Source organism: Brassica oleracea, chromosome C7, assembly GCF_000695525.1.
Source record: "Brassica oleracea var. oleracea cultivar TO1000 chromosome C7, BOL, whole genome shotgun sequence".
In the NCBI taxonomy this organism is placed as follows: Eukaryota; Viridiplantae; Streptophyta; class Magnoliopsida; order Brassicales; family Brassicaceae; genus Brassica; species Brassica oleracea.
Window position 1 is genome coordinate 9,982,203 of NC_027754.1, and position 20,164 is coordinate 10,002,366.

General features: G+C 35.8%; 1 protein-coding gene across 1 annotated transcript; it reads right to left on the reverse strand.

Annotated features, from left to right (window-relative positions):
- Positions 1–420: 420 nt before the first annotated feature.
- LOC106306006 (aconitate hydratase 2, mitochondrial-like) lies at positions 421–5,658 on the reverse strand. The gene is made up of 19 exons (XM_013742453.1): positions 5,085–5,658; positions 4,896–5,000; positions 4,573–4,826; positions 4,313–4,498; positions 4,037–4,198; positions 3,718–3,862; positions 3,488–3,630; positions 3,357–3,413; positions 3,180–3,259; positions 3,020–3,095; positions 2,716–2,901; positions 2,565–2,632; positions 2,354–2,472; positions 2,148–2,269; positions 1,931–2,029; positions 1,369–1,848; positions 1,194–1,292; positions 875–1,117; positions 421–801 (listed from the first exon to the last, which is right to left on the reverse strand). Exons 1-19 carry the CDS (start codon positions 5,353–5,355, stop codon positions 733–735), a joined length of 2,964 nt encoding a protein of 987 aa, XP_013597907.1. The 5' UTR covers positions 5,356–5,658; the 3' UTR covers positions 421–732.
- Between the last annotated feature and the right edge of the window lie 14,506 nt (positions 5,659–20,164).

Below are 20,164 nucleotides of genomic sequence, written 5' to 3' on the forward strand. Positions count from 1 at the left end.
TAACATATATATATATATATATACTTATATCTTTCTTAAACATGAGAAATTAAGGTACCATATGCATCTCACGTCTCTCATCTTCTCTCCCTACAAGATTTTTTTTCTTAAATTATTATTCTTCTCACGATCCATGTAAGGTTTTTCGGAAATATTAGTTGTTGCCGTCATCAACGATAACCACTATAAACGTCACTGTAACAACCGGAGCCACCTCGAACCATCTTGTCGTTTTTCAAACGGAGAGGTAGTTTCCATCCATGGAGTTTTCCTTGTTACTCTCGATTGTGTTACATAATAAAAGCAAGATAATCAACATTTTTTTTGCAAAATGATGCTCAATCACAAGGCCATTGTACTTTTGTTTAGAAAATGAAGTTGTTGACCGAAAAAAAAGTGAGTACACTAAACATAACAAGGTAAAATCTTTGCAACATTTTCCACTAATAAAGTATAAGAAGATCGTATTCAAGACACTCGTTTTTTATTCTTTCCCAAAATAATATACTCAGCCCTTGCAAGCTGCACAAACTTAAGGGAGCAATACGAGTAAAATAACAACTGAAACTGTAGAAAAAACCCACATATTGCAGGAGATAGATCATTCCACCTTTTCACCTATCCTCGACAGACTTATCTGCCTTTTTTAAAAATGACATTTGAAAAACAGATCGTAAAGATCCTCTTCTCTTTATTTAAAAAAAGATTTGTGTCAGTTCCTTTCACCGCTCCCTACTGCTTGCTCAAGTTTCTGATGACATATGGAAGAATGCCTCCATGGTTGAAGTATGCCAGTTCCACCTACACATATACACCATTAATTAGTTCACATCTCATAAAAGGTTTTGAAAACTGAGTTTTCAATTTTACTTACCTCAGTGTCAAAGCGGACTGTGCAAGTGAAAGACTTTCCGTTGTCGGTAGTAACGGTAACATCTTGTCCAGGTCTTATCTCTGATATATCTGTCGGGAGATGGATCGTGTAGCGTTCGTGACCCGTCAATCCCAGTGAGTCTGCATCTTCACCGGACTTAAAACACAACGGAATGATTCCCATTCCCACCAAGTTGCTTCGGTGAATCCTCTCAAAACTCTTTGCTATCACCGCTTTAACGCCCTGGAAAATCCAAACTTAGTTTGTCTTAGTTAGTGGCTGTAAAATCTAAAGACAAGCGGACGGGTTCTACACAAACCTGTAGCATAGGTCCCTTAGCAGCCCAATCACGTGAGCTACCACTTCCATACTCGGCTCCAGCTAGAATAATTGTGTCTTCACCAGATGACTTATACCTCTGATAATACAGTAGACATTATGATAAGGAGACACTAAGTAATAAAAATTTTGGTTAGATGAAACAAAAGACAAACCATGGCTGCGTCGAAAACTGAGAGCTTCTCTCCAGAAGGAATGTGAACGGTCTTAGGGCCAACTTCCCCATTCATGAGCTTATTAACGATACGGATGTTAGCAAATGTGCCTCTGGCCATTATTTCATCATTTCCACGGCGACTTCCATATGAGTTGAAGTCCTTGCGATCAACGCCACGCTCCATGAGATACTTTGCAGCGGGACTGTCCTTCTGGATGTTCCCAGCTGGCGAGATGTGATCAGTGGTGATACTGTCACCAAAGTTGAGCAGACAGTAAGCGTCTTTCACACTGTGTGGACCTGGAGGATCCATGGTCATGTCCTTAAAGTATGGTGGCTCGTGAATGTAAGTTGACTTAGGATCCCATGAATAGAGGGTATTTTCAGGAACAGACAGCTCATTCCACATCGGGTTACCCTTGGTGATCGACTCATATGTTGCTCGGAACATGTCTGGCAAAACACTCGATTGAACCACCTGATCCATATGTGGAAAGACTCAATTTATAATCCTGTATCAGCGGGAAGTTTTGTTCTCTGGTTGTGAGTTGAGTACATACCTCAGCAATTTCTTCCGTGGTTGGCCAGATGTCCCTTAAGAAGACCTCCTTGCCATTCTTTCCAGTGCCAATGGGCTCCGTTTCAAAGTCAATGTTAACCTGGGAAATAAGAAAAAACGAAGAAGTTAAATTAGCAATGTGATGATGGAACACGTGTCATTCATTATAACATACAGAAGTGTAGGTTGAATTTTGACAAGTTCATGCGATTTATTACCGTTCCAGCAAGAGCGTACGCAACAACCAAAGGAGGAGATGCAAGGTAGTTGGCTCTTGTTAGTGGATGAACACGACCCTCAAAGTTCCTGTTTCCGGAAAGCACAGCAGCCACCACAATGTCTAACAATAAGCAAATAAGAAATTAGCCACCCAAATTAGATATAAAAAGGTAAGAAGTCCAAAGAAAGTCTTAGTTCTGAATACCATTTTCTGTGATAGCAACTCCCACTGATTCATTAATTTCTCCAGAGTTACCAATGCATGTAGTGCAGCCATAGCCGACAATATTGAAACCCTGCTGATTCAGATATTCTTGCAGTCCACTGCATAGAGTGTAATGTCAACATCAGGTTTCCCACACCGAAGCAAGAATCAAGCTTAACAACAACAAAAACTTGAAAACACTACGACGTACCTCTTTAATAAGTATTTTGTAACAACTCCTGAGCCTGGCGCAAGACTTGTCTTTATCCAAGGCTTAACCTAGAGAGGCATTTTTTTACAAAGGATTACAAAAGTCAAGCCATCAGATAGATGTCTAATTTGATTTAGTGACTGAAACCAACCTGTAGGCCAAGGTCACAAGCCTTTTTGGCAACAAGACCAGCACCAAGCATGACACTGGGGTTTGATGTATTAGTACAGCTTGTGATCGCAGCAATCACCACACTTCCATGTTTTATCTCTGCTGGTTTTCCGTTGAAAGAAAAGTTCGCCACTTTTTCTTGTGCCTTTTTAGGGATTGCAAAACCCTGCAGAAAATGTGAAGCACAATGCATAAATAAATAGTGGCACCCACAATGTGGAACAGCAGCCAAGTAGGTTCTAAAGAAATAAGACCTCCACATAACGAAGCTTCTAGTTGCATACCTTGAATCCAACTTTATTGTCGAGACATGAATTCCAGTCAGCTTTCATTTCCTTCAAAGGAACACGATCATGTGGCCTGCAAAGTAGATATCAATAAGATGGTTTGATCAAGTAATCAAGCAATACACTTGGCGATTACAAAAACCAACAAAAGACGTACCGCTTTGGTCCAGAAATGCAAGGTTCAACATTGTCCAGGTTCAGTTCTAGATATGACGAGTAAGCCCGCTCTTGCTGAGGCTGAGTTTTTGCACAAAGTAAAAGAAGTCATATAAGACCCAGAAAGCAGTTGAAAACCTGTAAAACTCCAAGCATGTAAAGGATAACGCTTATTTACCTCACTGTAATCAACAAACATATTGTTTGCCCGAAGATATGCTTCAATCATGGCCACCTGAAATAAAAGCATTATATCAGCCAAGAAAAATGAATGAATATACCCACGACGATTAAAGCCAAAAGACTCACGGTCTCATCACTTCTTCCAGTCAATTTGAGATACTGTAGAGTCACATGATCCACAGGGAAGAAGCCCATGGTTGCACCATACTCAGGAGACATATTGGCAATTGTAGCCCTGTCAGCTAGGGACAGCCCACTCATACCATCACCTAAGAAGAAAAAAAGACTCAGATTCTCCAACAAACATGTTTATCAAAAAGGAGCTAAGGAATTGAGTTCATAAGGCCATAGAATACCATAAAACTCAACAAACTTTCCAACAACGCCATGCTTCCTCAGTATTTGAGTTACTGTTAGAACCAAATCAGTAGCTGTAACACCATTTCGCATTTTCCCGGACAGTTTAAATCCAACAACACCAGGCAATACCATACTCATGGGCTGTCAAAGCAAAAAGAGTGATAAGTAGAAGGAAAGTTATACAGTACACAAACATCAGTAAATTCGAGTAAAAGAGTCAAAAAATTTTGTTATCTAATCTATATTCAGTAAAGTAGCTCCAGATCCACCAACATAAGATGTGGCTATGGCTGATGTTAATATTCGAAAATCTACCTGGCCAAGCATTGTCGCCTCAGCTTCAATGCCTCCAACTCCCCATCCAGCAACTCCCAAGCCATCGATCATAGTAGTATGTGAATCAGTTCCAACCACGCTGTCTGGGTAGAGAACGCCTTGGGTGTTGAAAACAACTCTTCCAAGATATTCCAAATTAACCTTAAGGCAAAATGAAACATTTCAATACACAGGAAACGTGAGGTTGAAAATGATATATACAAAGAGGAGGTTAAGAACGAAAAACATGGAGTTGCACAATGCAAAATTAATTACCTGATGCACAATACCAGAGCCAGGAGGCACAACAAGCATGTTGTGGAAGGCAGTAGAACCCCATTTAAGGAAAGCAAACCTCTCCTTGTTTCTCTGGAATTCAAGCTCCATGTTTGCTTGCACTGCATTCTCAGAACGAGCAACGTCAACTTGAACAGAATGGTCAATCACAAGATCCACCGGAACCTGGGAGACGCCCACGTAAGAAATCCAGAAGCCTAAGCTAAAACACAAAGCAAAGCATAAGAAAAACAAGGTACCAAGGGGTTGATTTTGTTGGAATCACTGCCCAGTTTGTTCATAGCATCACGCATACAAGCAAGGTCAACAACAGCTGGTACTCCAGTAAAGTCCTGGAGAAGAACACGAGCTGGCTTGAACGGAATCTCGACTTGTTTAGGAGCAGTCTTTTCCCAGTCGATAATCTTCTCAACATCTTCCTTGGTCACTTGGAAGTTATCACAATTACGAATCGCAGATTCAAGAAGAATCCTGATAGAGTAAGGCAGTTTATCTGCAACACAACGAAATGAAATTAGAGCAAGTGGATCAATCAAATCGTTGATAGAGATTAATATTTTACCAATCCTTGAATCGTTGAGAGCAGGCAAGCTGTAGAACTTTCCGAATTCGCCACCACCAGGCTTAGGAAGAGTCGTGAGGATACCCTTAAATGGATGCTCTGACGCTGAAAAAATGACAGATCGAAACTCTTTAAGATCGCAAAATCGAAGCTAGATCCGATCATTTTCGAGATGAAGAAAGAAATTACCCATGGATGAGAAGTTCTTCTCGAGTCGGTCTAAAACGGGGGAAGCAGTTCTGATCTGAGAGCTAAGGCGAAAGGGAGAAGGTCTGGAGTGAAGGCAATGGCTCCAGCGAGCAAGTGAACGGAAAGCGGGGGAGTAAGTGGCAAAAGATCTCTGACCGACAAGAGAACAAGGAGATGCGGCGGCAGAGGCGGAGGAGGAAGAAGTCAAAGAGGATCGTAAGGAGCGAGAGGAAGCAGCTCGAAGGATGGAGGAAGATGCGTTTTTATACATGACGAAAAAATCAAATCACACTTTCCGATGCAGATGGTTGAGGAAGATAAGGATAATGATATGATGGAGTGATGAATCAGATGAAGACGATCATGGAGGAGACGAATCTGACGACTGAAGACAAGAGAGGCGTGTGGAGACGAAATGAAGCCTAGGGCTGCGTGCTATTTATGAGCTCAGATAATATTTTAATGTGCGATAATCTCGCTATGGGCCCCGACCATCTAACAAATCATCCCTTCTGTAATAAGAGAAATTCTTGGGTTCACCCCATAGGGTGAACCTTTAGGTTCACCAACCAATAGTGTTTGGGTATTTGATATTTGATATCTTTTAAAAAAGGAAATAAAATTGAATATCCAAATTAGATTATATTTTTAAAATAAAATAATAAAAATACATAAAAATAGCTACAAAAAATAAATTAATTAATATTGTTAAATCTTCAGCAAAATACTAAACCCTATACCCTAAATCCTAAACCCTAAACCCTAAACGTTAAACCTTAAACTTTGGATAAACTCTAAACCGTTGGAAAATCTTAAACCCTAAATCATACATTAAAAACTAAATTTTACTAACACTAAACCCTAAATTTTCTAATGGTTTACGGTTTATCCAAGATTTAAGGTTTATAATTTAGAGTTTGGAGTTTAGGATTTAGGGTATAGGATTTAGTATTTTGCTAAAAGTTTATCAATATTTATTTATTTATTTTTTGTAACTATTTTTATGTATTTTTATTGTTTTATTTCAAAAATATAATCTTATTTGGAAATTCAATTTTGTTTCCTTTTTTAAAAGATATCAAATATCAAATACTCAAACACTATTGGTTGGTGAATCTAGAGGTTCACCTAGGGGGTGAACCCAAGAATTTCTCCTGTAATAATGATTAGGTTTAATATGATACGTCAAAAAGATGCGAATAAAATAACATATCATAAGAGGTCAAATTTAAAGCAAAGTTTATCAATGTATTCCTCGATTTTTTTTCTCTAAAAACTCTATAATATAGATGGATTTCTCTCCAATGTATTTCTCTATTTTTTTCTCTATAAAAGAATATTCTTAAAAGATTCTTTTTTTTATTTTATAAATAACACATTTAACTTATAAATGTTGCAAATTAATCCATTTATTATAACTTTTAATTTTTTCCATAAAATTGCAATATTATTTAAATTAAACATTTTATTACAAATAACATTAGAAAATTATAATAAAACAAAATAGACATTATCTAAACATCTCATTACTATATTTTCCCATAAATTGTCAATTAATGCATTCCGAAGCGAGAAATGAGCTTCTTTATCTTTGATTTTTCTGAATCAACTTAGAAACTCTTGGAACCGATTATCTTCATCATCTGGTATTCGGACTTCTGGTGGTGGAGCTCCTCTTCCAATACACTAGAAGAAGGAAATAAACAATCATTAGCAAACCTAAAGAAGTCAACTGAACAAAGACAAACATCAGTTAGAGATTCAAAGATAAAACTTTGCTTTAAAACAGATGAAGGAAATTTTTTTTTTATTTTGTGACGTAAATTCCATAGAAGATCCAAATGTCCGTGAACATTTCCAAATAAAGAAAGCACATATTTTACAAAAGCGTAGTCACTAGCAACAAAATCAGCAAACTCCACCTCCACCCACGTCGTTTGGAAAATATTTTAACAATTTTTGTGGATCCGGAAGTAATTTACCGGAGTATTAAGTTGTTTCAACATGTTGTACTGATTAATATTTAAGTATTAAATTGTTTCAATATTTAAGTTTAATTTTAATATGTTATCAATATGTAAAATTATGTTAAACTTTTAATAATTAAATTTTAATTAATAGTTTTAATTATCAATATAAAATTTTAGATATCATTCATTAAATAAAAAGTCTGACTTTAAAATAAAATAATTAGATATCTTTTGATTTATTTTATTTATAATTATAAAAATTAAAAATTAGTATGTAAACAAAAATCTGTACATTTATATGTAAAAATTGTATTTCTTCATAAACATGTATTTTTGTTATAATCACAAAAGTTAAAAGACTATTTTGTAAATAAAAAAGTACATCTCTATTATAGAGGAATGCTATTTTTTCCTCTAGGAATGCTATGTTTTCCCCTAAATATAGAGGAAAAAATAGCAATCTCTATTATCGGGAAAGAAATAGAGGTGGATTGGAGTAGATTTTCCTCTATTATAGAATATAGAAGCAAATATAAGGGTGGGTTGGAGATGCTCTTACAGCAGTCTCCTATACTAAAATCACCATTTATGGGCTGTTATTAATTTTTGATTTAAAAAAAGTTTTGATGATTTTTAAAATTAAATAGTTGTTCAATTTTAAAAAAGTTTAGATGACTTCTAGATTTTCTTAAAATTTTATTAAAGATTTGTGTATATTATTAAATTTTTTAACCAGAGATAATCATAAACTTTTGCAAGGTTTATCTTTAGATACTGTAAAATATTTTGATGTTGCACGTTATCTCTCCAATTTTTCAGTTTGTATTTTGTTTTCGGTGTTTCTTGTTTTTCTCGTCTGCAATAGTTCATATCTTTTTCATGGCTCCAAATTTCAAACTTCTTTTTCTTTGTTTTTGACAAATACCATTTCACTCGTAACTAATTTAAGCATTTATAAATTTGTGTCTTTAGAGCATCTCTACAATTCTTCTTTATTTTAAAAGAGGGACCCAACTAAAATAAAAAGATAAAGAGATGGTTCTTCAATGGTAGCCCTTAAATAATTTTTTTTTCAAAGATTTTACATATTACATTTTAGTCCTCAATATTATTAATAGTTAACTACAATCACTAAATTTTTATTAAAAAACAATAAACATACATATTAAATAGATAGTTAAAAACATACTCTCGTAAATAAACAACAACACCAAATTACTTATAATAATAAAAACATAAAATTATAGATAATAATAACACATACAACCCAAATAACATAGGTTCAGATAAAATACAAAACTAATCAATAGGATTATTTCCGTAATGCTCTCATATATGATCAATCAATGCATTTCTAAGTGATAAGTGAGCATCTTTATTTTTTATCTGAAGATTACGCGCTAAAAATTGTTGAAACTGCATATTTTCATTTATCATCATTTCAACGTTTGTTGGTGGTGTTGGTCTTGCATAATCGGGGTGTTGACATCTCGTTCATCCTCAATAATCATGCATGTTATGCATTTATAATACATGATGTCATATATCATGCAATATCTCTTTCTTCCAATAATGTGAGGATCATGCGATGATATCAAATTTGGATCGTAGAACTCTGAAAGCTCGTTCAACATCTTTTCAACATAACTATTGTCTTGGTTCAAACAATTTTTTTGTACCTCGGGGATCGCTAATTTTTGGAAAATTGTTAATCATTTAGGATATATACCATATGCTAAATAATAACTCATGTTATGTTCTTTCCATTGAATTGTGTAATTGGCTGTAGGAGCGGTACCTTGCGGAATTTTGAAAAATAAGTTAAAACATTTTAAAACATTAATATGGTCATGTCCATGCTGTTGGACAATTTTTTCGTTTCTAATGCATACAATCAAGACTGCCTAACATTCCAAGAAATCCACGTTGATGGCTGATTCTGAGAAGTTTGGAAACGTCTTGTGTTGTTGGTGACCTGAGATACCACTATGAAAACACATCTACAATTGCGCGACAAAATCTTTTCATTTATTCAATTGATGTGGACTCCCCTATTTTAATGTATTCATCGGTCTCATTAGCAGGCATGCCATATGCCAAGATTCAAATAGAAGTCATTACCTTTTGTAAAGTTGACAATCCAAGTTTACGAGATGATGCATCACGTCGTTGGTTGAAGTAGTTGTCATGTAATCCAAGTTTACAAGATGCATCACGTCGTTGGTTGAAGTAGTTGTCATGTTGTTTAAGAACATCAACAATGTGAAGAAATAACGTTTGCGACATTCTAAATCATCGATGAAAGTCTCTTTCACCATACACAAGTGATACGCCCTAAATTGAAGGATCACTCTAAGGTTGGTGGATTGGATAAGCCTTGCACCGAATGAGCTTGAAAACACAAACGATCAAGGGATGTGGATCGAATGGTGACACAAGAGGTGCGGAAAGTCTCTTGATACTACCAACTTCTAAGCCCGAAGATATGACACGCTCCGACGACTCATAAGATAAGATGTTCGATGAAGAACAAATGATTCAACAAGTTAAAAGGAAAGATTTTTATTAAAAAGTTGAATGATTAAAACAATACAATAGCAAACCTTTATATAATAGGCTGTGGAAGAAATACATATTCTAGTCAATCCTAGAAACTATAAAGCTCTTAAAACCATAAAGACTTGACTAGGAATATTGACTTGACCAAAGACCAAAGACCAAGACTATTGACCGAATATTGAAAGTTTTGGTCGCAGAACTCTTCGACTGGTTCCGTCCTTTTGCATGGTTGAAGATCTCGGAATTGCCGTCAGATTGATATATTATACGACGATGGCTTGTATTTTCTTGATCGGTCTTTCTTGGACAAATCCAAACATTGATTTTTTATTGAGCATAAAGCCTTCCACGTTCGGCATCAAGCCCATTAGTTTCTCTCGGTTTAGAACTTCATGGATCAAACTGATAAGGCCCATAAAATGCCCATTAAGCCAAGCTATGATCAGTTGCTTAGCTGGTTCGTACCTTAAGCTCCTCGTTGAGACATAGCTGATGATTTGGGTCGCATCAACAATATTATCAGAAACAATAATCATTGTACAAATTACGGTGAGCATTATGTCTATCACGAAAAAAACAATTTGAATTTGATAATAAAGGGATATATTTTCATAAATAGAGGAAAAAATATTATAACGTCTCCATAAATATTTTTAATAAATGGTTAACATAACTTTTTCAAGTTTCTTAATTTTGACTTTATCGTTTTAGATAGAATTTTAAAACCTTATTGATATCTATCGCCACATATATTTTATAAAATTTTAAGATTGTCAAGATATTTTTTTTTAATTATAATAAATATAGTAGAAATATTTTATAAAAGATAACATTTTATCATGTACCGTAAACAATAACCAAATTTTGGAATATGAAAATATACTATAAATAAAATTTATATAGGTTAAAAATATATAATGATATATATATATACATATATATATCTCAATTTATAAATTATAATCTATATTTAAATGACCTCAAGATATTTTATCCGAGGGCGCAAAACCGAATATCAGATTCTTTATCTAAAATTGCACTTGATTTTCATAGAAACTTATTGTTTGTTGGTTATTTTATTTTGACCTAGATTCTCAGATCAACTTTAGTTTGAGAAATGGAATGATTTGCAGATGTCAAAAAAATTCCAATGTTAATAAATAGTAATATATTAAATATAATATATCAGAATACGTCATAATCACTTCGACAGGTTAATACTAGGTAGGATACTATCCGCGTTATTACATGGGTTAAGTTTAATTATTTAAAAAATATAATAAAAATTGAAATGTTAATTTTTGATATTTTTGGTTGATTAGTTGGTTTTCTGTGAAAATAGTATGAGTCTCGTATTCATATATAGTTGTTGATAACACACCAGTCTGATCAAATGAGGGTTTTAAAATTCATGGCTCCAATTGTTTACAACTGTGGTTGTTTTGGCTTTACAAAAAATTGCATTATAAACTTTAGACTTTAATAAAACTGATGGTCGCTTTAGAAAAAAACTTAAAGCCATAAATTATTGGTTTTTTAAAACCATTTACTTAACAAAAATAAAATAATAAAAATGGTTTATAGGGGCTTTAGGATTAACAAAAGTCATTAATGCCTTATTAGCTAAATAGTGATTATTGTTTTTGAAACACCAGCTAAATATTAGCTGTAAGAATTGTAATCGGTAGACAAATCCTAGATGAGTTGTAGAATTTTAAGATTCAGCGGTTATTGGTTTATGAATTTTATAAATCTAACTAAATCCATTGTTATTGGTTTGAGATTTTTAAATTTAATTCTAATCCTTTGTTATTCAAAAAATTTAGTTATCATTGATTTTGTGATTCCATTAAATTCTTTTGTTATTGGGATGTAAATTCTTTATATTTTTACTCATAGCTCTAGATTTTGAAAATATTATGTTTATTCACAAGATTTAAAGAATCCATGTAATAAAAACCTACCCATCTACAAACCTACCCATGTAAATTCTTTATATTTTTACTATATAGCACTAGATTTTGAAAATACTAGGTTTTTTCGTGTTCGATTCCTGGTACATGCATAACATTTTTATTGTTTATTTTCTCAGAATCTACAACATTGTTTATTTTCTCAGAATCTACAACATAATTTGAAACTTGCCAATTCTTGAGATCAAATCCTTAATTTTTTTGGGCTAATCTCATTTTCATATTCCCTTTTGGAAACCCATCCTAAATATCACATATGCTATCACAGATAAGATATATTAATCTTTGCTAATAAATAATTTCACGTTTCAAAAACGAGGATCCACCTTAGCCTAAGGGCTAAACCACTACTCTTACTAAACTCAAGTGACACATGCACCGACATTCGATTCCCATAATTATCAAAATATTAAATATAAATATGTTGCGTATATATGTTTAATTACATCACCTAAAAGATATAACAACTTTGGTCTTGTGGCTGCATACTATGATTCCCTATCTGAGAGTTCACATGTTCGATTACCGTTACTTGCAAAAAATTTCTAATTTTTTTATTTCAATATTCTAGATCACAATTTTGAAACTTACCACTAATGTAGATATCAAATCTTTAGTTTTTATTCTCATTTCATATTTTATTTAAACCTTTTCGAGAAACACACTAGTATATTGTTATGGAAACTCATCCAAAACATAATCCTTTCAAACATACATCATACCAGTGGCGGAGCCAGAAACTTTTTAGACCGGGGTCAAAAAATGTTTTTAAACATAATTACTAAACTCTATAAAAATCTATATTCTACGACCTTCATAATTTGACACTTTCTTATTACAGTTTCATTGACTACATATTTAAATATTTGTTTCGTTAAAATAATAGAAAAATACTTATTCCAACCAATTACCATATTGATCAAACTAAGAATGATTAAACCGCTTTGGTGTATTTTTATGAGTCTTGCTTTAAATTTTTGACCACGAGATTGACAAAGTTTTGAAGTTAAATATTTGTGTTTTACCTTGTCTCTTTGATTATGGTGATGTTACAATTTTTTTTCACCAGGATCATCTAGATAAATTGGTCCATTATTTATCTAATTAATAAAAAAATTAGTCCATTTCTAAATATGAAACTAGCTGTTAAAAATATTCAGATTATAAACATAAACCCTATTATTTTTATTGAATTTGAATCTTTGAGTCATAATAACCCTTAGTTTGATAAATAAATAATCAAAACACCAAAGTATAAGATAAAAAAAGAACCCAACTTGAAATTAATCCAAAACATGCATTTCGAACCCGAGCTCTCGCATTTGTCGAAGAAGAGGAGTTTGTTTATTAATTTGTTTTAATATTTGAACCCTAGTATACACTATGACCCCCTTTCTTAGAGTTGTTGGGTTTGACTCTTAGTACTTGCATTTTCCTAAAAAAAAATTCTATCAAAACTGTACATCAAAATTTTTAAACTTACCACCAATTTAAATATTAAATCCTTAGTTTTTATAATCTCATTTCATTTTTTACTTAGGACTTTGCAAGAAACACATTAATATATTGTTTTGTAAACCCATCCAAAACATATCATCCTTTCCAACATTCATCATATATAATTTAGGTTCAAATAAATTTATAGTTTGACTATAACCGACGATTCACCGTAGCCTAGCGGCTAAACCACTATTCTTTCTATTTTTGCTTGGCACTTGCACTCGTGTTTGATCCCCTCGGTATCAGAAAGGTTTTTGTTTTTTTAAACTGCATAGAAACACAGTAATATTATTTTGGAAACCCATCAAAAACATATCACATCCTTTCCAACATACATCATATTTTTCTATATTGTTTTGAAAACTCTTTGTTGGAGTCAAAATTGGTCACGACGGAATCAATGTCTGAAAGTCCGTAAAAATCGGCATGAACATTTTTTACGAAAAGTAATCTTCGTAAAGAAAACTTTACGAAGAGCCTTGCGGTAAAATCTTGTTCTAATCTCAATCGAACCACTAAATACCGACTGTCCGAAGGCAACAGACATGTATCAAAATCGGCCACGGACAAGCTCAAGTATGGCCATCGGACCACGCATAAGCCACGTAGCGACCGAGCACGCACACGGCTCGATCGCTACGTAGTGACCGAGCTCCAGCCAAGCTCGGTCGCTACGTAGCGACCGAGCTCTAGCCAAGCTCGGTCGCTACGTAGTGACAAAGCACGTACACGGCTCGGTCGCTGCGTTGCAACCGAACTTTCCCAAAACGTCGATACGACACGAATCCATGCATTCTCGTCTACTCTTTAATGCTATCTCCAGTAGGCCATGGCTAAACCATTCTTTTTTTCTCATCACTCGAAGTCATCAGTCAAAATTTATGATAAAAACTGTGGGAAGTTTGTTTTTATCGAAGAAACCGTAATAAAAGTTTCAAGTCAAAGACGGCCCAAAGAGGCCTAAAACGCAACTCGAAGCCCACTTACGATTTCTTAACCAAAAACCCATAAGCCTTATGACATGACGGTTTCTGCTTGGTTCGTAAGGCAAGATAAATGTCAAGTTTTCGCGGATAAATGTGAAGTTTCCGAAGATAATCACGAAGATTGGGAAAATTTGAATATCTCCATTTTTGAGCTATGACGGCTTAAGGGCAGAAGAGGAAATGAGCACACCTACCTAAGAGCAAGTATATAAGGAGTCCTAGGTGAGAGGCAAAAGGAGAACTCTCGGCATATAGAAACTTTGAGGCATGATTCTCGACATGCTCTGTTTCTATGACTGGCACCCGATTACCAGACGAACGCGCACAAGCAGTTCGATCTCTTGGTTTGCTCTTGAACTACGTTCGACTAGATCCTCGAAAGGGGTACATAGGCAGCCTTTCATAAGGTTCAGTCCGAAATCAATCAAAACCATTTTCATATCTTTTCCGTCTTCTGTTATCGAGCTACGACTCAACTAGGTTTTAGGTTTTAGGTTGCTAGAGCTAGGTAATTCGCTGACAGCTCTTGCGTCCGAAGCTTTTATAGTCTCTTGTAATGATCGCAACGCTCTTACGCAGATTCGAAATAAGATCTACCTTTTCTATGACTATCCGCCATCTTAAGACGGATAACTCTGGCAAACTTGGCCTATCAATCTCGACAAGCGCTCTTTGGCCCTCGGTCAATTACGCCTTCCAGTAAAGGTCCAAACAAGAATTTGCCATCCCCTTTAAGGACGATCGTAAGCTAACATGACCTTAAATGTCAAAGTACCATGGTCTAATCCTCGACCTACAACATCCTTGGCTATCTGAGTGAACACATCCTTCACGTCAAGCCAAACTATTTGAGAAACCATCGCTCCATCACTTACCGGCTAAACGACAATCTACGATTTGTCTATAAACGTCGTGAGAATATTAAGAGAATAATTATCGTATAACCCACGGTCGGAAATCATATGATAAATTCTTCGTAACGAAACTCATTCCTAACAACCAAACGGTTAACGGAAAACCAAATCTTTTCGACAATCGACCAAGTTCGATACATTCCACAATTCACTTTAAGCCCGCTATGTTTTACCCATAATACGCGGCATGTAAGGAAAAATTCGTAACAAAGCTTCTAGAGCTATACGAAACATCCTCAAAAATGCACGAAATAGATCTCGAAAGGCCAACACTTCACAAAGAACTATGAAGGAAAACACTTCTTCCCACGGACAAATTTACGCGACCCCTCAGTCCTAATTCCTCGATCGCAAATCAAATTATTAGCATCCAAACAGGAACAACAATTTTGGCTGCGAACATCCGTAGACAGACCAGAATGTTTCTCAAACGCAGGGCTAAGACTAAACCCTTACAATATCGTGAAACATCTTCAAGCCCGCGAACATTTCAAGCACGAAACGCGGAACACGAAAGAAAAAATCAATCTTCAGCATTGCGAAACGTCGCAGACATCTGAAGAACCAATTTTCGACAAAATTACCTTCCTCGATAAATGCACCTTCTTGGAAGACCAAACAGTCATATATACTAACATCTTCTCAAACACGTATTCTTCGCAAATACTCAAAAAGGGTAATATCTACCGATAAGTTTGTTGCTGATCGCAATAACCTCTTAACGTCCTAAACAGACTTAGCCATCTCGTAGAGATAGCTCTCGTACACCCGACTCAAGGGCAATAGCGCTATATAAAAATCCGAAATTTTGGTCAGCCCTTTCGGGAGTCTTCAAAATTATCCTCGAAGAGATGCTCGATTCCTACCATACAAGTCACGTAACCCGAGAACATATCGCGGACTTTAAAGCGGGATGAAATCAGGTCAAAAACGATACGGGAAGCGTAAGTCGAAGTAGTCATCGCACCCCCTAAAGCCGTGATTAGACCTAGGTCTTGCCCTAAACCCAGCACACTGGTCTCTAACATCTCTAGGCATTGTATCAAACACCCTGATACGAGATCCCAAAATTTGTCTCTTAGCTATCCCGCAAGTTTACACACTGCGGAACTCTCTCGAAACAGATCACATATAAAGCAGTTCACACAGAGTTAGATTACGAGATGACAACTCGTAGTCTTCCCACTACACCCATATAAAATGCCACCGGCAGCAACACGCCTGATAACCTCTACATATAAACTAGACCGTAAAGGTCTCGCTGGAAAACCAGTCATAAGAACCTTAACTCCAAGATGAACTACGAAAGGCTTGATCCCTTCAACAAGGGTACGTAGGCAGCCGTCATAAGGCGCAGCCCCAATCTTATCGCGTTCTACTTTTAGAAGAGCGAGAAGACCACTTACCACTGACCTTTTCAACCATTAATTCCGCCTAACTCACCTAACTTGCCTAACTTGCCAAGCCACTCGCTAGAACCTCACGCTAGAAGCTCATGGTTCTAACGAGCTGGGGGGCTAACTGTTGGGGTCAAAATCGGTCACGACAGAATCAATGTCCGAAAGTCCGTAAAAATCGGCATGAACATTTTTTACGAAAAGTAATCTTCGTAAAGATTACATTTTTTGCGAAAAGTAATCTTCATAAAGAAATCTTTACGAAGAGCCTTGCGGTAAAATCTTGTTCAATCTCAATCGAACCACTAAATACCGATTATCCGAAGGCAACATACACGTATCCAAATCGGCCACGGACAAGCTCAAGTATGGCCATCGGACCACACACAAGCCAAGCTCGGTCACTACGCACGCACACGGCTCGGTCGCTACGCCAAGCTTGGTCACTATGTAGCGACCGATCCAGCCATGTTCGGTCGCTACGTAGCGACCGAGCACTCACACAGCTCGGTCGCTACGTAGCGACCGAGCACACACACAGCTCGGTCGCTACGTAACGACCGAGCCAAGCTTGGTCACTATGTAGCGACCGAGCAAGCACGTAGAGACCGAGCACGCACACGGCTCGGTCGCTACGTTACGACCGAACTTTCCCAAAACGTCGATACGACACGAATCCATGCATTCTCGTCTACTCTTTAATGCTATCTCCCGTAGGTCATGGCTAAACCATTCTTTGTTTCTCATCACTCGAAGTCATCAGTCAAACTTTATGATAAAAACCGCGGGAAGTTTGTTTTTATCGAAGAAACCGTAAAAAACGTTTCAAGTCAAAGACGGCCCAAAGAGGCCTAAAACGCAACTCGAAGCCCACTTACGATTTCTTAACCGAAAACCCATAAGCCTTATGCAGTTTGTGTTTGGTTTTTAAGGCAAGATAAATGTGAAGTTTCCGCGGATAAATGTGAAGTTTCCGAAGATAATCACGAAGATTGGGAAAATTGGAATATCTCCATTTTTGAGCTATGACGGCCTAAGGGCAGAAGGGGAAAGGTGTAAACCGACCTAGGAGCAAATATATAAGGAGTCGTAGGCGAGAGGCAAAAGGAGAACTCTCGGCATTTAGAAACTTTGAGGCATGATTCTCGACATGCTCTGTTTCTATGACTGGCACCCGATTACCAGACGAACACGCACAAGCAGTTCGATCTCTTGGTTCACTCTTGAACTACGTTCGGCTTGATCCTTTAAAGGGGTACGTAGGCAGCCTTTCATAAGGTTCAGTCTGAAATCAATCAAAACCATTTTCATATCTTTTCCGTCTTCTGTTATCGAGTTGCGACACAACTAGGTTTAAGGTTTTAGGTTGCTAAAGCTAGGTAATTCGCTGACAGCTCTTGCGGCCGAAGCTTTTATAGTCTCTTGTAATGATCACAACGCTCTTACGCGGATTCGAAATAAGATCTACCTTTTCTATAAATTTGTTTTGTTATCTTTTCATATTTTCCGCATTTATTTGGTCACTTGTCGTTGGCTCTCGCAGAGAATCCGGGACCTCAGCGAAAGTTGGAATTTCCTGACTTTCCTCCGATTACGGAAATTGACGGTGTGAATTTCGGTTCCCACACTCATCCGCAATAAGTAATATGCTTTCCTATTACATTCAGAAACCTGAAAATGTTCAATAAGCTACTTCAACTTAGGCAGTGCTAGCCTTGTAGGAATGAATCTCCAATCATATTCATATCCTGCGTAACCAAGCAAAAAAATTGTTAATATCAAATCTTCTGGAATGCTTTCCAAAAATTTTAAAAATCTTTCCTGAAATCGAAAACCACGCATTTTCATGAACAATATGTGAAATCCTAGCGAGTAAATCCAAACTTTTTGTTAAAATCATCACTTTTCCAAAGTCTATGGAATGCTTTTTGTAGTAGATGCTTCTTGAAACACACACCGAGAACCACCGAGAACCCTTGAGATTCTGACATTTTCATTACCAGTTTCATTTTTGTTGTTGAGAAACATACTAATATATTGATTTGGAAACCCATCCAACATATGTTCCATGCTATCCAAAAATGATTTATTGAGAGCCCATGTATGTATTCATTTTTAATCTTACCATTATGGAGATGAAATCTTAAATTTTTGGCTTATTTCGTTGATACTTTTGATAAAACACACTTAGGATATGATTTTAGGAAACACATCCTAAATATTATATAAGTTATCCAAAATTATCTACATTGTTTGTTAATATATACTTTTTTTTTCTTAACAACAAAGATCCACTTTTAGTCAAGCGGCTAAACGACTACTGCTCCTAGTTCTATTCCCATAGAAACCCAAATTTTCTTTCTTATTTATGGTTAAATTGAAAGCAATTAGTTACAGTTTTCTTGATATCCTTCCTTCCTGAAAAAAGTTACCGGTTTTCACAAATTATACATACACATCTAAAAAATTCCATTTTTTCTTCATTCTCCATTCTTTGAACAATCTTAACACTGTAGTACATGCTCAAGTAATCGGTCATAACAAAAGAAGTTTAGAACATAAAACAGTGTTTTCCAAAACAGAAATTGATACAAGCATCTTCATCTTCATCTGACTCTAACTCTTTCGTTGAAATCTTCATTTATAAATTGTTTGTTTGAGTGTTGGTTAATCGATATCGATTGATTCTGTTCTGGCCGAATGGGATATCTCAACGAAGGTAGTGGCAGTCTCAAGGGGAAATAACCTCCCATTGTATCTAATGAATATTTTAACATATTCTGTGAAACAAAGCAAAAGACACTTCTTGTTAATATCATTTAAAGACATAGAAATCGTGAGCCTATGACAAAGAAATCTCAAAAAGACAACAAAGTATTTTTGGATAACCTTCCTATATATTTACAAAGTCTTCCAAAAATATAGATATTACATGTTAGATGTTCTTCTACAATGTTAGATGTTCTTATACAATGCATAAGTCTTTGTACATTGTTAGATGTTCTTATACAATGCATAAGTCTTATAAAATATATAGATGCATGTTATATGCTTTTATACAATGCATAGAGTAAAACATATATGTTAGATGTTCTTTAACTTAGTAAAACATAGCGAACAATGCATAAATCTTTTTGGACTACCTTCCTAAACACAATAAAATATACAAAAGTAAAAATAATCATGTATACAATGCAACCAATATTGATGCTCAATTAGTTCTAAATCGCATCAACAAAATTGTACTTGTTGATTTTCAAATACCCAATTAATTTTCCTTGAAAATGACCATTTAGACACACATAATAACAAATAAGACATGAGAGGACAACATGGATACCACGAAAAATCTCATGGATAAAATAACACAATATACAAGACAATTGGAAAACAAATATTACAAAAGAAAAACACAAACATTTATAATGCATATCAAAATCATAAGAGCAACAAGCAAACAAATGAGAGCGTGGACACTAACTATGCATAAATTGCACAGAAAGTGAAAACATAAACAAATAAAAGAATTGTAGAGGATGGATTTGATCACCCCACAAGGCCCGAAGAATAGAAAGGCCTGGCCCGGACTAGGTAGAGCGACGGCTCGATCGGTCGGCTCAAGAGTCAGGTCTCTCGGCTTGACTCTTGAGTACTTTTAGTCGATCATCGTCGACTGAAGTATATTCGGCTCAGCGGCTGCTCGGACGCCTGCGGGCTTTTCGGCCCAGCAGAGGAGGCCCATCAAGATGGCGTAAATTAGGTCAAGGACGAAACATCAGGA

Coding starts and splice junctions, on each gene's coding strand:
- LOC106306006 (XM_013742453.1), bottom strand. CDS start 5,355: ATGTATAAAAACGCATCTTCCTCCATCCTTCGAGCTGCTTCCTCTCGC. Junction 5,001..5,084: donor GAAGAACTTCTCATCCATGG/GTAATTTCTTTC, acceptor TCATTTTTTCAG/CGTCAGAGCATCCATTTAAG. Junction 3,414..3,487: donor CTGGAAGAAGTGATGAGACC/GTGAGTCTTTTG, acceptor CTTTTATTTCAG/GTGGCCATGATTGAAGCATA.